Source organism: Papio anubis, chromosome 7 (genome assembly GCF_008728515.1).
Source record: "Papio anubis isolate 15944 chromosome 7, Panubis1.0, whole genome shotgun sequence".
NCBI classification, from domain to species: Eukaryota; Metazoa; Chordata; class Mammalia; order Primates; family Cercopithecidae; genus Papio; species Papio anubis.
In genome coordinates this window covers 87,269,597-87,286,395 of record NC_044982.1, presented here as the reverse complement: position 1 = coordinate 87,286,395, position 16,799 = coordinate 87,269,597, and the positions used below count along the sequence as shown (strand labels likewise).

At 40.6% G+C, this 16,799-nt stretch overlaps 2 protein-coding genes and 1 non-coding gene across 6 annotated transcripts in view; all 3 read right to left on the bottom strand.

Moving 5' to 3' along the window:
- Window positions 1-3,490: 3,490 nt before the first annotated feature.
- On the bottom strand, window positions 3,491-13,635 carry TM2D3 (TM2 domain containing 3). Of its 2 annotated transcripts, XM_003901448.4 has the most exons (6): window positions 13,505-13,634; window positions 12,951-13,028; window positions 11,253-11,410; window positions 7,982-8,156; window positions 6,337-6,412; window positions 3,491-4,239 (listed from the first exon to the last, which is right to left on the bottom strand). In XM_003901448.4, exons 1-6 carry the CDS (start codon window positions 13,593-13,595, stop codon window positions 4,074-4,076), a joined length of 744 nt encoding a protein of 247 aa, XP_003901497.1. In that variant the 5' UTR covers window positions 13,596-13,634; the 3' UTR covers window positions 3,491-4,073. The 2 variants fall into 2 exon arrangements, with proteins under 2 accessions (XP_003901497.1, XP_003901496.1); XM_003901447.4 differs by lacking the exon at window positions 12,951-13,028 and having other exon boundaries at window positions 13,505-13,635.
- LOC116276034 lies at window positions 9,451-9,557 on the bottom strand. Its single transcript, XR_004185489.1, has one exon. It is a non-coding gene; the product is annotated as a U6 spliceosomal RNA (small nuclear RNA).
- A 1,583-nt stretch (window positions 13,636-15,218) lies between the features above and the next one.
- Window positions 15,219-16,799, bottom strand: part of TARS3 (threonyl-tRNA synthetase 3) — a 78,007-nt gene continuing 76,426 nt past the window's right edge. For all 3 annotated transcript variants that reach the window (XR_004184977.1, XM_021940922.2, XM_031668288.1), the window contains one exon: window positions 15,219-16,032. Coding sequence is in view for 2 of the 3 variants with exons in the window: in XM_021940922.2 (XP_021796614.2) it covers window positions 15,884-16,032 (149 nt within the window). In the remaining variant the exon portion in view is untranslated. The remainder of the gene's footprint in view (window positions 16,033-16,799) is intronic.

The window sequence follows — 16,799 nt, the reverse complement described above, 5'->3', positions numbered from 1 at the left end:
CAGGTTCAAGCAATTCTCCTGCCTCAGCCTCCAGAGTAGCTGGGATTACAGGCACCTGCCACCATGCCTGGCTAATTTTTTTGTATTTTTAGTAAAGATGGGGGTTTTGTCATGTTGGCCAGGCTGGTCTCGAACTCCTGGCCTCAGGCGATCTGCCTGACTCAGATACTCAAAGTGCTGGGACTGCAGACATGAGCCACCGCGCCTGGCCACCAGTGAGACTTTCTGAGTTTTGCTTCGCCACCAGGACCATTTGCAGGAGTAATCTTACACACCTGGGCAATAATTTTTCCCCCCGTACCACCATTTTTTTGTGTGTGACATTTTTGGCATTTGGCTGTATCCTTTTGCTTGTTTGCTGTGGAGTTTCCTTTGTTTGCTGGTTTTGGGCAGGAAGGAGGTGCTGGCTTTTACTGTAGTGTGTTCATCATCTAAGTATTTGAGAAGGGAGATGCTGTAATCCAGCTGCACTCTACTGCTTTAAAAATTCTCAGCAATACTTTTAGGTGTTTAGTTTACTCCCAGCAATTCCTCCTTACTCATTCATCAAACTCCTACTCACTGTGCACCTGCTGTATGGCAGGCAGGGCTCTCTAAGCTGAGCTACAGCAGAGAACCACAGCTCCGCCTTCATGGAGCCTTAGTAAATTATGTCCACATGTCTCCATCAAAGCTTATTTTGCATAAAAATGACGTTGTGTTTATGGAAGATAATTTCAATACTTTACATTTAAGAATTTAGATCAAACTTGCCTAGGTTACAAAATTAACCAGTAGGTCTAATGTATAGCATGAGGACCATAGTTACTGCATTATAAATTTGCTGAGTAGATTTTAAGTGCTCTTACCATGGAAAAAACGTATACAATGTATATACAAGAAAAGTTAAAAAAATGTATATACCCTCTAACATTCATGTGACACTTCATACTCTACCAAAAGTGCAGAATAGAGGGGAGGCTTTAGAGCAGGAGTGGAGGAATCTGCCTTCATTTTTCCTGGGTGTTTTTTTTTTTTTTTCCTTTTAATGCATATTCTGCTTATGTAGTGCCTTCATTTTTAGGCTTTTTCAATGTTGTATTTGAGAAGCTGCATCAGGTACAGCTCATTTTCCACTCATTGCTTACAGGATGAATTAAAATCATTTGCATATTCCTTAGCTGATGATATGCCCAAAATAAATGCAAGTCTGGCATAAGGTATTAAAAAAAAAAAAAGTAGAGAGAAATGAAGTTGTGTGGCATAGAGAAGATATTTTTACATTTTAAAATCTTGAAGCATAAGATCTTTGAAAAAATCTTTTTATAAGCACTATAAACCAGAGTTGTTCCTCAGCAATTTGCAGAAATCAGATCAACATGGTGTTACAGACAAATATTTACTTGAAGCCAATTTCTGTATATTATCTCCCTGCAGGCACCTCAACTGCCAATTCCTGGAATTGTACACAGTCCCTTCCAAACCTTCAAGACACCCGTGGCATGAACTCAGCAAACAAACGAGAGCCTCTGTGTGCAAGGCATTGTTCTAGGGACAATGGAGGTGATAGAAACAAATAACCCAGCACCTTCCCATGAGGCATTACTGGGGTAAATGCAAGAATGTTGACAGAGCAAGGTAGAGATTCTTAAGGGGAAATCAGGACAGATGGCAGGCTGTAGTGATAAATTCTGAATATCTAGAGAACCATCAATAGAGAATGGTTGACTGATACGGTTCCCAACCTGTGTGAACAGGATGGCTATCTAATCATATCCCTTGGTCAGAGCCCATAGCTCACACAGGATGGACTGAGTATTTGTGTCCTTTCTACCCCAAATTCACATGCAGAAATCCTCACCACCATGATGATGGTATCAGGAGGTGGGACCTTTGGGAGGTGATTAGGTCATGAGGGTGAGCTCTCAGGATTGGGATTAGTGCCCTTATAGAAGAGGCCCCAGAGAGATCTTCCCTGCCTCCACCACGTGAAGATGTGAGATGTTATGAGGAAGAAGGCCCTCACCAGATACCAAATTTACCAGCACCTTCATCTTGGACTTTCTAGCCTCCAGAACTCTAAGAAATAAGTTTCTGTTGCTAGGCCACCCCGTTTATGGTATTGTTATAGCAGTCCTGAAAATCTAAGACAACAGAGGAATAGAATCTGAAGCACAGACTTCAACAAAGGCCCACGGGATTTGCTACAAGCGATTGCACCCACATTCCCTGGTGCCCTCTGAAAGTATAGTTTTATTTTGCAGTTTCTTTTTGGGGCTGTGTAGGAGTTCATCGTTCATAAATTTGTTTGTACTGTATTTGAAAATCTCTTCATATTTCCTGCTAGTTCTGTCTCAGGCCATCCGCTCTATCAAGTCCTTGATCAGAAGCATTCCTGAGTGGCTTACATCCTTTAGGTTCCAAGGGCTATGCCCTTGTGCAACCTTTTTAGGATTTGGGAACAAGTTCATTCATGTCTCCTTTCATGGATTCTGAATCTTTGAGCTTTCCCCTCTCAAACACTGCCGTTTCATTATCTAACTCAGGCCCCAGAGCCACAAAAACGGTTAATCAAGGTGTTACCTATTTCCACCAATGGCAATGCATACTTCCTACTAACTTCCCACTGACTCCCTGGCTCCACCTTGCATGGTTGCTCAACAGGGAAGTATTAGCTTCTCTTCTACATAGAGCTACGTAAGGAGACTCAGGGGACATTTTTATTACAGTTAGGAAAGGGGCTGCTTCTTGAAGAAGAGACCCTCATCTAAAGAAACATCTGCTTAATCAACAGTTTCACGGATACAAAAAAGTGTGTATTTGCTCTCAGAAAGAAAGGTCCACATAAACCAGCTTACTCCCATCCTGAAGCACTGCTCATGCTCTGTGACAAGTTCCTCGTAAAACAAAAAAAAACCAAACAAACAAACAAAAAAACAATTTAAGAGTGGCTGTTTCTGGAAATAGAGAGGGGAAAGCAAACGTAATAGGGATGCGCCACCTAGTGATCAGAGATGGAACTGTCACTCAACTAAGCAAAGGGCAGTGCTTCATAAGAACAGAAAGTGATCACTCAAGTGATGTAATTCACCTTTCAGGTAAACTGAAATCAAAAAATCATCTGGTGAATGAAATATGCAGATATTTTATAGCTTCTAGATATGATATGGGGTTAACAGTCTTCTGGCTAATACATATAAGTGTTTAAAAAGCAGTAACTCAGATATCCATATTTGAAAGAAAAAATGCTAAAAGTTTTTAAATGTTTCAAAAGCAAACTTGAATAAAAATCTTTTTGAATAACTGGGTTTTTTCCCCCAATAAAGGGTCTATCACAGATCTATACTCAAAAATATTTACCTATTTCCACTGTGTCAATAAACCAGCCAACTATGACTCTGTTATAATGGAGTAATGCCCTGAAAAATAAAAAATATTATTCTTAACAATAAAAGTAAGTTGTAATGATTATTCCAGATTATATTTAATATAGAAACTCAGGCCCACAATATTTCTTAACTTGCAATTTTATTAATTTTTCAGTACTCTTACCTTTTATATACTACTAAGAAAATTTAAACCATAACTAAACATTCTGCAGTTTAAATAAAATTTTCATATATACAGACCAGACTGCATACTTACACTGCAAATCTTACACAAGACTGAAGTTGAGCCAAACAACTTCAATTAGCTAACAATAAAAACACTTTCCACTTCCTGCAATCATAGCTTAAAGGCTTTGCAAGGCAGATTACATTTGAGCTGGAGATACAAGTGATGTAGTTTGACTTGAGCAATACAAAACAAAAGTCATAGGAATTAAATGGATTTTCAATCACTGTAGAAGTCATTCTCTTGGCTTAAGTACGTTTTAATTTTTTCACAGAAAAAAATATATTTCAGGCAAATAAAAACAAATTCCAGATTAGCACAGTTCAGTGTTTCATTTCTTTATTTTACCTTTATGAAGGCAAACAAAGTACAGATGCTGTACATTAAAAACATAGAAATGTATCACTCACACCACATCAATTCCTATGGACAAAAGGGCTTTTTCTAAGCACTGCTCCTTTCTGAAGCACATACCACAACTAAATGTACAAAGAGCCATCTGCTGGTCCAACGTAGCCAACTCCAATTAGCAGGACATCTATCAGCGTCCATATTCCCAGACCACCGAAGCTGAAGAGCTTGCCAAGGCCTTCTCGCCACTGGCCCAGGTAGAAACGGTCTGCTCCAAACCCACCGAGGGTGATGCTGCGATGGCAAACAGACAGGATTCCATGAGACCCGTCCACCCCAACTGCGGCCAGTTATGGTTTAATCGCTGCGTTACGTCAGATTTGAGAAAGGACTTCCAATGATCACAGCCCTTAATTGGAACACAAGTGACTATTTCACAAATTGACACCACCAAATAATTATGGGCAGGAAGACTGTTTAAATGTCAAAAGTAAACATACAATTTTTAGCTGTACTAAAAAACTAATGTTTTCTCTCTCTCTAAGTGATCAATCTCATTGCTTTTTAGTCAAAACAAAGCAAAGACCCAGTCTAACAGGAAGTGCACCAACACGGGGTCAGGGCTAGAGTCGGGAGGAGCCCACCACCACCTGGATGACCTGGATCAAGTTGTCCATGTTTTCAGTCTATTTTTTCATTCATCTCTAAAATCTTAATGTTAGGAAGAGGTGACTTCTAAGGATCTTTTAAATTCTAAAATCTAATAATACTGAAACAATATTTATTATGGAAAATTTCTAAACATATATAACAATAAAAAGTAAAGAGAACAGTACTCATGACTCAGCTCCAATAATCAACACTTGGCCAGCCGTGTTTCATCAAAACTCTCCCCTTTCCCCTTCAGAGTACCATGAAGCAAACCTTGGACATCATCTCATTACAGTGAAGATTTTAAAAGAAACCATGTTGAGTGCTGAGAAGTTTTAATTGTTGAAAATTTGTTATAATATAGTACTGTAAGAGGTTAACAATGTAGGGAAACCAGATTAGGGATATATAAGAACTCTACTATCTTTGCAACTTTCCTGTAAATTAAAATTATTCCAAGTTTCAAACATTTATTTATTTTTTAAAAAGCCAGTTGTTAATTTGAACCATTGTCAGCAATGGTTACTAATCTTTTATTTTGAGACAGAATCTCGCTCTGAGGCTGGAGTGCAGTGGTGCAATGGCAGCTCACTGCAGCCTCCTCTTCCTCAAGTGATCTTCCCATTTCAGCCTACCACGCAGCTGGAACCACAGACATGCACCACGATGGCCGGCTTTTGTATTTTTGGTAGAGACGGGCTTTCGCCACGTTGGCCAGGCTGGTCTCGAACTCCTGACCTCAAGCAATCTGCCCGCCTCGGCCTCCCAAAGTGCTGGGATTACAGGTGTGAGTCATTGCACCCGGCCTATCTTATTTTTGTGAATCTCATTTTCTACCCTTGTGTCCTCTTTTACTTTTCAGTTATGCGTTTCCTGCCAGGCAAGATCCTTCTCTCCTCAGCCCAAATTCTAATGCAGTGGTTCTCAGCAAGGGGCAATTTTGTCCCCTAGGGGACACGTGGCAACATCTGGAGACACACTGTCACAACTGCAGGGGATGGGGGGTTTGCTACTGACAAGTAGTAGGTAGACACCAGTGATGCTGCTAAACATCCTACTATGCACAGGACAGCCACAAGACAAAAAATCATTCAGCCCAAAATGTCAGCAGTGATGAGGCTGAGAAATCCTGCTCTATGGCTGTGATGCTGCAGGCCTCAGGGTCTCAGGCACGAACTCAAAACTTCAACTGTAGGCAGCATAACCTTTTCACTAATCAGTTAACCAGGGTCTCACCTGCTCTTCCCTTTGGTGGGAAGAATTGCTACAATTTCTTAAAGTACTGTTGAGAAGTTTAACAAACAGCACATTTCTATGTAAGAAATATAAACCTATAATTATCTCAGACGGTGGTAATTTTTAATGTTTTTGTCATTTTCATTTTTCCAGTTTTCAGTGTTCAGCATGTATTACTTTTTATAGTAAGTTATTTGAAATTAAAGATACACATCATAAAACTGCCTATTTTAGATAGTCCCCAGCATTTTACTGATTCATGGTACATTCAGAAGGGGAAACTCAATGTGCAGGTACCTTGGGAGAAAAGCTAACATGCCTGCCAGTCAGCTCCATGGGGCTACTGGTCTGATCACCTAAACTCTTCCAGCAGTTTCCTAGAATCCAACACATGTGGTAGGATCTGAGAGAAGAATGAAGTGGACTGAGCTCAATGTCTGGAAGATTCCACCAAACCCAAAGAAATCTAAATGGCCTTTTAAACTTACTAGTAACAAAGCTTACCTTAGAGCCAGAGCAGTAGACCACTTATAGCCTCCAGTCCAATTGCAATATAGCATTTTGGGAAAAGTACGGTTACCTTAAAAAAAAAAAAAAAGAAAGAAAGAAAGAAAAATACAGGGTATAAAAATACTCTCAGAAAGACTTAATTATAACAAATGGCCTCAAAATTTAAAATGTGAAAAGTCAACTCTCTTTACAGTAATACATGTTGAAGTGAAGAGTACAAAGCCCTTACCATCTATCTGTACATATGTAATATTTAAATTAGCTAAGTTAGGATTACAACGTGAAGAACATGAAATGCTCAACCACATATCAAGACTTACGGGGAAGTTACGAGGATATAAGACAGTGTGGTCCTGAGGCATAAAAATCACCCAATAGGAAAAGAAGAGAAAGTCAAGAACCAGAAACATACAGACACTTCATGTATGACAGAGGTAACACAGGGATCAACAGGGAAGAGTTGAGACAAGTGGCCATCCATGTGGGGGGACAATTAAAGTTGAATCTACCTCACACCATCTACCAGGACCAATTCCAGGGGGATTCTAAACCTAAATGTGAAATGTTAAACTTATAACTTTCAAAAGAAAATGTAGCAAATTGTCTTTATAAACCTGGGGTAGAAAAAGATTTCTTAAAACCACAACAAAAAAAGACTAACTCTAATAACTTAAAGTAATTATATTTTTAAAGTTTTGTTTATGAAAATATACAATAATGTAAAAAAAAAAAATCAAAATCTGGGAGAGGGTTTCAGGGACAGCACAGGTAATATCCAAAATATAAAAGAAGTCTAGACAACTTTAAGACCAAATTTAATAACAATTCTTGGAGAGAACAGGGATCATTAGGAATAGTTACATAGCACGGGTGGGAATGTAAGTTAATACGGCCATTTAAAGAGTAACGCACACTGGAAAGTACATGCTAAAGAAGCTCTTGCACATGTGCCATCAGGAGACAGGCAAAGAAATTTTAAGAGTCACAACAGCAAAAAACAGCACATAACCAAATATATTGGAGAATAAACTGTGATACAATCTTAAAATAGATTATTACACAGACGTAAAATAAAGAAAGAAGTCATATGGATGAATCATAGAGCCATAATGTTGACAGGAAATAATCAAGTCACAGAAGGGCACATAGCCTGAAATCATTTTATACAGTTCTAAAACATGCATTATTGAATATTATATGGTACTATTATTTTATTACATATATACAATAAAACTATAGAAAAAATTTAAAAGGAAGTGAAATAAGAAAAAATTCAAAAGGATGGTTACTTTGGAAGAAGCGGTAGAGCAACCAGGTGAAGGCAAGCACTCAGGTAGCTGCGATGGTATTGGTGCCATTTTCACTGTTATTTTGGGTAAAACTCAATTATTGTGTATTACGCTTTATAGTTCACATATTTTTCTTATTTTATCAAATATTACATTTAAAAAGAGAATTGCAGTTTTCTGGATGCTTTACTTTAGTATGTTGAGTTTATTGATGATGCTTGGCACATCTAAAAAGCTGCGGATAAATGTTTCTAATTAAGTAATTTAACTCTCAAATTTCTGGTTAAAGTCCCTTCAATCAACTTCGAGAAAAATACTTTGTTGACAAATGCCCTTGAACTCTGACTTACCCAAGCAGTGGACATGGTCCCGCACCGTGCAGTTGGCAGGGTAGCGCTGCCGAGGACAGGACACCGTCATGCAGCTGGTGGAATTGGTACACTCGTAATCTGTTTCAGGAAGCTGCCAGCAAAATCTGCAAGTCATGTTAATGATGAAGTTCTTTTGGGATTTGAAGTCTTGATCCTATGTAGCAAATGACACAAAACTCATCAATCACAATGGTGTAGTCTGTTAAGATGTCAGTAAGACTACAGTCACATGGCACAAAATTCCTAAAACGCTTGCATTTAGGACCTAAAGAACCAGAAAAAGTTACCAAAACAACATGTATGCAAAACAAATGTATATGATGTGACCCCATAATCATACAAATACACACCCAAATATATGTACCTAAGGGGAAAAAAACTAGATAAATTCACATCAAAATAGCAAAGGTTATTTCAGGGTGATAAATTTCGTAACTTTTGCTTAGCTAAATTTTTCATAGTAAATGTGTACTTTTATAATGCAGACAAAGGGAAAATTTATTTTAGAAAGTCGCAATCATGGATGGCTGGAAGGAACTGATGAATGCATTTGTTGAAGGTCACTGAGCTTCAAGTGAGGAGTGGAATCCAGGTTCCTCAACTCCAGCCTGATGCTTCTGTAATGGTTAACACACCGCCTTGCTTCCGAGTTGCCAACCTTCCCTAACATCTCCTACCTTGCACAGCCTGGCAACTCAGGGTTATTACAGCTGCTCATACCACCAGGGCATGTGGCACGTTTAATCCAGAGGCAGCCCAAGCACCACATGATGTGTGGAGGGTGAGTGAGTGTTCACTGGTGGCCAGAGATTTTTTTCATTCCAATTTCAAAAGCCATTATTTTGTATTCTGCTTACAAAAGTACCATGTTCTTTGTATGTTACATATTTGAAGATTATAGACAAAAACCTATAGGTGTTCAGAGCTAACCACTTTTAATCTTCTTTACGTTTCTTCTATGTGTATATTTATAAATGTACTAAAATGGAATTATACTGAAAGCACTTTGTAGTCTTTTCACTCTACCTGACAGTACATTGCAATGCATATTTTTCAAAATCATTTTTATGTGGTCAATCATCTCTGGAAGCATCATATATATATATGTATGCATATATATACACATACACACACACATTATCTTTTTTTTCTTTTTTTGAGATGGAGTCTCGCTCTGTTGCCCAGGCTGGAGTGCAGTGGTGCAATCCCAGCTCACTGCAACCTCCGCCTCCCAGGTTCAAGTGACTCTTCTGCCTCAGCCTCCTGAGTAGCTGGGATTAGAGACGCACATCACCACGCCCAGCTAATTTTTGTATTTTTAGTAGAGATGGGGTTTCACCATGTTGGCCAGGCTGGTCTCAACCTCCTGACCTCAGGTGATTCACCTGCCTCGGACTGCCAAAGTGCTGGGATTATAGGCGTTAGCCACCATGCCCGGCCCATATTTGTTATTTTTTTAACATTTCACAAATTTGCATGTCGTTTTTGCACAAGAGCCATCCTAATTTTATCTGTATGGTTCCAACTTTGGCATATGCACTGATGAAGCAAGTACTATTAATTTTCTTATCAATGCAAAAACCACTTTTTATGGAAAACATTCAAATATGGGTAAGGCATCACTTGATTTAGGCAAACAGTTGGATCTGTAAAAATATGTTTACATCTGCCTATTTTCAGTGATGTGCTTAAAACACATGTTTTTTAAAATGGTTTTTTAAAAAGTAGGTGACACATGTACATGGTACACATTTCAAGACACAACAGGACAGTGAGAAGTGAGCCGGCCTTGTGTGGCCTGGCCTCTGGGAGCCACTGCCCTCCCCAGGCCAAGTGCCCTCTGTACTTCCAGAGACAGCTTATTCTACACACAGGCACATTCATGTCATCAACATTTAACGTTCCCCAATACTTTCACTTGATTTTGTATGTAAATCAGTACATTATCTCTAGAGCTGTCTAGTTCTTTTTAATGGCTACAATGTGTTTTATTCTATTGCATGTGTACCATAAATTAAGCAGTTCTTAGACATTTCACTTCTTTTGAATCTTTTGCTTTAATGAGCAATACAGCTAAAAAATAAGCATACTTATTTGCATCCATATATAATATCTGTAACATAAATTCCTAGATGTAGAACTGCGAGGTCAATGATTATGTGTGTGTATAAGTTTAACAGATATGGCAAATCACCTGCAAGAGGCTGATCAATTTGATTACCTATTAATAAGATATGAGTATCTGACCCTTATACTCTCATAAACTCAGAGTTAATCAAATTAAAAAGAAATTGCCAATCTGTGGGTTAAAAATGTATTATTTGTATTTAATTATAAGAAAACTTATACATGTTTTTCATGTTATAAATCTATTTGTATTTTCTTTCCTATGAACCATCTGCTCATGTCCTAACACTGTTTTTCTACAAGACTGTCATCTTTTCCATGTGGGTTTTTAGGAAGTGTTTATATATTACTGATATTACTGTATTATTTGTCACATATGCTACAAACACTTTTTCCTAGTTTGCCACGTCTTTTGCCTTCATGCTTTTTTCTTTAGGTCATGCAGAAATCTCCAATTTTTAGTAGTCAAATGTATCAATTCTTTCTTTTATGGCTTCTAAACTTTATTTCATACTTAGAAAAATATTCTCCATTTGGGGATTATAACAACAACTATCTCGTGCTTTCTGTGGTACTTCAGGGTTTCATTTTTCACATTACATCTTTGGACTATCTAGAATTTATTCTGGATTAGACAGGTGTTCCACTTAATTTTGTTCAAGAGAGCTACCAGGCATTCTGGCATTTACTGAATCCATCTTCTCACCACAGACGAACAGTGGCCCTTCAAAAGCTCATCTATGGCAGAAAGACATTGCCACCTCCTCTGTACATTAGCTGTCACTACTGAGAACACAGAATCCATCGGAACGAATTAGATTTGCTTCAGATATGCTAGTAGACTGAGATCTTCTCCAGTCCTACAAAGCAACATTTCTGTCAAGCGCATTTCCAGCAGACATCAACTGGCTTGACAGTTATCATTATAACTACAACAGTAGTGAGCTGATATGGAAGGGTCTATTGGGTTTTTAAATTTATTTCTACTTACATACTCAACAGGGCAATCATAAAAGAATGTAAGAATTATTCAGAATTTCTTCCCAATGGTCAAGTCTGAATTGTTCTTCTAACTTGAAGTTTACAGTGAATTTATTTAGAATAAGTAAGCTGCAGTACTTACAACGCAGGTAACAGATGGTTTCACTGCACAGTCAAAAGTGACAGGCTTCCCATAGACACAGGAGAAATTTGTTGTGCAGTCTATACAGTCTGCAGGAAGTCTGCTACACAAACCATTGCTTGGACACTTCATCACATAAGGTGGGATTTCAGTACTTTCTGTGAGAGGCAAGCGAGAAGCTTATTCTTCTGTAACACTGATTCGAATAACAGAGAACCATCTTCTAAGGTTAAGAGACATGATCATTAGCAAGTAGATACTGCGCTGGAATGAGAGAAGCATGGCACTGGAGTCACAGACACCTGCAATTAAAGCAGAATTCTGCCAACAGACAGCTGTGTGACCTGGTGAGCACCACACTTGCAAAACATTACTTCATTCCTGCCTCTCAAGTGGCCGTGAAAACTAAAGGTGCTCATATACAAATAATGCATAGAAAATTCTGGGTATACATTAAGGGCTTAAAAAAAGACTATCATTTTGTAAGTTGAAAAACTAAAACAGTAGGGTTTGTGCAAAATCTTAGAGGAAGTCTGTGGCAAAACTGGAACTAGAACCCAAATCTCTTCATTTCCAATCCAATGTTCTTTTCATCTGAATTCACTAGTTTAGAAATGAAGCCACTGACATCCTCAGGGCATCAACTTGAAAATGTCATTATTTCACAAGGGTACTTCGATAAGCCACATTTGCTAATATAATATTTACAGTTTTATGCTACCAAAGTTCAAAATAGTTCTCTATTTTAATGACATCTTCAGTGAGCTGCAACTTATTTCCAACCAACCTCATCAGTGTGCAATATATTTTTACCAACTGAGAGGATCAAAATTGCAAGTATTCCTGAAAAGAAGGGCTTTCAAAAGCCTGCAAGAGTTAAGAACTCTTGTGCTTTCTCTAAAAAGTAATTTGAGTTTAAAATTTAAGTGCACTGCTGTTTTTTACACCCAAATAAGAATCCGTAAAATACCTCTGCCAGTTTCAATTCACTGAAGTAATGTGACTCTAAAGTGATGAAATTAGACTCAAAGCCTCCACCTAGCAAAACAACTAATGCTTGTTTAAAACTGGTCCTATTTTACTCATTGTATTAAGTGAACAATTCTACAAAATACTTTTTTCTTTGATCCCATGACTATGTGGCTGGAAGGTGGACACTTAGAATCGCAAAGCAGAAATGACTTTAGGCCGTTAGACCAACCCCATCGCTTTAACGGTGAGGACCAAGGTCCAAAGGGGATAAATAATTTGTTCAAGATCCCAGTAGCAAAACCAGATCTAGATTTCAAGACTCCATCAGTCCCTCTGTAATCCTTCCATTTCACACAGTCCTGGGGGAGCCTTTAATATCCAACATCAGGAACAGGGTTCTAGAAGTAGAGGAAACCTGCTGAAGGGAAAGAAGCACTGACTGAAGGTTATTTTGATGGATGAAGTGGAAAAATAACAGAAATAAGGAAACAAATGAGCGCGGGATTGGAAAAAGAGATGAGGCAGAAACGTCAAAAGGTATCCAAATACCAAGACTATCCACTGAAAATGGCTGTGTATCTGCCCTTAATTCACACCATCTAAAATACAATAAAATATTCAAAAATGGAAAGTGACTTCGTATACTAAAGGAAATTTTTATCAAAAACAAAGAGAAACTACTAGATATAAATACACATATTTACCAGAATAGAAAATGTCTAGTACCTGCTGCCCTGGGAACTACTGTGAATGCGCGTGTTGGGCCCGGATCCTTTATTGACTGAGCCAGCGCCTGCGATTGCTCTAAATTTAAGGATCGTACAATTAGAGAAACATGTTATCCCGGGACAAGAAAACCTTGTTTCGTGTGGTTAACACGGCGGGTCTACACCAGGTCAATAAGCTGCTCATGAAAATCTCACGGCTTGGCAGCCAGAAAACACAAAGCTCAGGGACGAAACGTCAACGGGGTAGACACCAGACACCGAAGGATGGCATCGCGCTCCAGTTCCGCCTTCCCGGCGGAGCCCCCAAGCGCTCCATCTCCGTTCCAGGGCCCCCGCAGCCGCGACGGGCGGCTCGGTGTCGCCGGAACGGAGGGACGGCCTCGGGCCGAGCGGCCAGGGCGCCAGAGTCCAGATGCAGCGACATGCCGCCCGGAGGCCGGCACTCGGCCTCCTCCCCGCGTCAGCCTCTGCCCTTGGGCCCGGCCTCCTCGCAGCTCCCAGGGCCCTGCTGCCACTCAGCCCCACCGGCGCTGAACCCAGCTTTTGACTCACCACCGCCCGATAGAATGCAGAACTGCGAGATGAAGAGCAGCACGCGACACACGGCGCGGAGGCCCCGCAGCGGGCGCACCCCACCTGCCATCTTGCCAGCCCGTGCGCACTTCCGGGCCTGGGGGCGGGCCCTGCGAGGCGGCGCGCGGGCTGATGCGTGGAAGCGGGCAGGCGGGCGGGGCGGGGCGGGGCGGGGCGGGCGCGCCTGGGAGCTGGAGCGTGAACTGGACGCAGGCGCGATGCAGCTCCGTACGGCTGCCGTCTGCGCTTTCGCTGACCCCGCGCTGGTCGCGGGTTTTCTTCGGGTTGCGCCCTCCGGTAGGTACCCGAGGAGTATGCGAGCCTGGGAGGTTGCTCCGTTTCCACGCGCCCCTCACGCCCTTGGAAGAGGCCTTCACCCCTCCTTCCACTGCAGGAGACCGGTTAAAGGTCATCCGTGGACCGAAATGCACAGCTAAAGCAACCAAGTGCAGAGGCGGGCAAATGTGGGAGGCAGGCCGCTCCAGTGTATCGTCGGATGTCGAGTGCTGGATCTTGTGCGAAGGTTCTGAAGACAGTATCACTTGGCGTTTCATTCTAAAGACTTATTTACAGTCGGGGAAGCGGCCCCGGGACGACGGGGGCCTGAGGGACCCCTCCCTTGGGGCCAGCGCTCAGGCCTGCCGCGGCTTTCACTTCTGGCCGGCCCTTTGAAGATACGCAGCACTTCCAGAAAGTTCATCTCAGACCTGGAGAAGCAGGATGGCCCGAGGCGCTGGGAATTGAGGGGAGGGTCCAGAGCACAGCCCTGCCTGGGGAAGGTTGGCCGTCTGGGTAGCCGCACTCAGGCCCCAGCTCATGGAGACCCTTGCCAGTTTCTATCACAGCACACCTGGAAGGAACGTGCTGGTGACATGTGCTCTCCTCCCACCGACGTGCTGCAGGATCATTTATTCCGGGGTCTTCTGACTACCACCCCCTCACGTGCATGTTTGCTGAATGATTTTTAAAAAAATACATGGAAAAGTGCCTGCACATAAGCCCTGAATGTTAGTTTTAAAAATCGTATCACGGCTGGGCGCGGCGGCTCACGCCTGTAATCCCAGCACTTTGGGAGGCCCAGACAGGCGGATCACGAGGTCAGGAGATCAAAACCATCCTGGCTAACACGGTGAAAGCCTGGTGGCACGCGCCTGTGGTCCCAGCTGTTTGGGAGACTAAGGCAGGAGAATCGCCTGAACCCGGGAGGCTGAGATCGCGCCACTGCACTCAAGCTGGGCGACAGAGCGAGACCTCGTCTCAAAAAAAAAAAAAAAAAAAAAAAAAAAAAATCATTTATCACACAATCTGCACCTAAAACAATCGTATCACAATCTGCACGTTATACTACACAAGTCTGATATATATTGTTTTGTTTGCCAACTGTTTCACTGTTCACATCCCTCAGGAAGTTAACTAGATGATCAGTATATTGAAAAGAGATAATTTCTTACATTTCTTTTGAATTTCACAGCATATTGCAAACTAAACAATACTACTTGTTTGGTAGCTGAATTCTCTGTTGACATAATGCCATTTTAATTCAGTTCTGAGCAAGTAAAGCATACCTCTGTAAAATCTGAAATCCATTTCAGTATATAAATCCATGGAATGCCATCCCATCAAAAGTAATTTAACTCTAGGTGAGCAGCTTAATTGTAGTAGAAGCCCACAGCTGAAATACTGGAAACACTGATGCAATTCATTCGGGAATTTATTTTTTTCTAAAGCTGAACAAAACCTAATTATGAATTAGAAACATTTAAATGGCAACTCTTAACCTATAGTGCAAACACCAGATTCCACAAAACTGAATTCCTTTGTCAGTAATCCAATATTTAGTAGTAGCTGCTGCTTTTGTGGTTGTTGGTTAGTTAAAATTAAGTAATGATTCCAATTTGAAGGTAAAGTTTCAGTGTGAATTTTAGTAAAACAGTCATAAAAATACCTGAGACATACTAGAAAATAAGATTTTCCCTCATGTTAAAAAAAAAAAACAACTCTGCAGACTTTTATTTGAAGCCCACCTTTTGAAAATCACAAATCTTAGCCCTAACATTTCATAATCATTTCCTAGTGTTTTGTTTCACTTTTTCAATGAATAATATTTCCCCATTTAAATTTCTCAAGGCATTGATTGCTGGAAAATTTCCCACACGTGCCCTCTGATTGTCCCTTATGGACATCAGTGAATTAAACTTGGTACATGTCAGCTACACATTCATTGTCTCCTTTCTCAGCTGAGCTTGTGAATGAACCCCCATCAAAGGCTCCAAAGTCTTAGAAGTACTAATATGTTAAGAAAAATACATTTTTAAGGGTCAAAACAAGTTACACAGAAGCAAATATCAGGGAAGGACTTCAAAAGTCCTCCTCAGCAATGAGTGTCCGTGACTTCTTGAGATTCTTCAGTTTATCAATGGCAGAAGTTACTAAAATCTCTCCATGAATTTTGTTGTCTCTTGTTCGCACGTTTACAGCATTATTTATCTTTTCCTTTTCTCCAACCACTGCAGAAAAGGTAAAGAAATGTATTTTAAATCAGCAATTTGCCAAACGTTAAGTCAGCAGTCCCATGACAAGTTTTTATCAAGTTTTTATTCGTTATTAATAAATATCATCTAATGAGCATTAGGTTCATCCTCTGATAATTAAGTTTCTTGAGGGAAGGAATGACTTCTGATCCCATCTCTCTATTGTCCACTTGAGAGAACAGCTCTTGTGGTCCTAGGGTGCAAATGAGAGCAGGGAGCTCTTACAGAGTCACTGACTCCACCTGGCATACCTGATGAGCCAAGAGGTGGACACCAGACCCATGCGAGTCAGCCAGAATTTTCTGGAATGTGGGTAAAAAGTTTGTTCTCTCTAGTGACCCATATTGTGAGATGAAGCAGGAATCTACAGCCATGCTTCTTGCCATACAGAAGGAGGAAACCGGTCTGCAGATAAGCAGAACAAAGTAGATATTCAAGAGAAGCATAAAGAACCAGAGCGAGACAGGAACCAGAAATGGGAAGAAATAGTCCTGGTGAGGGTTGGGCTCCTGATTGCTCTTCTAGTGGTTTGGCTATTTAATTCTACCTTTCATGTCATGGGATACTCCAAGACCCTTCCAATAAATGCTGTCTTTGTCTAAACCAACTTGAGATTTCTGCCACCATAAGAAGCCTGATTTAAACACCATAATACCTACTATGATGTCAAACATTATCAATGAAACGCTGTCAATAGAACAACACTATGCATATTTATTTTGCCTTCTACAGACTCTCAACTT

Coding starts and splice junctions, on each gene's coding strand:
- TM2D3 (XM_003901448.4), bottom strand. CDS start 13,595: ATGGCAGGTGGGGTGCGCCCGCTGCGGGGCCTCCGCGCCGTGTGTCGC. Junction 11,411..12,950: donor AGTAGTTCCCAGGGCAGCAG/GTACTAGACATT, acceptor TGCCTCTCACAG/AAAGTACTGAAATCCCACCT. Junction 6,413..7,981: donor GGACCATGTCCACTGCTTGG/GTAAGTCAGAGT, acceptor TTTTTTTTTAAG/GTAACCGTACTTTTCCCAAA.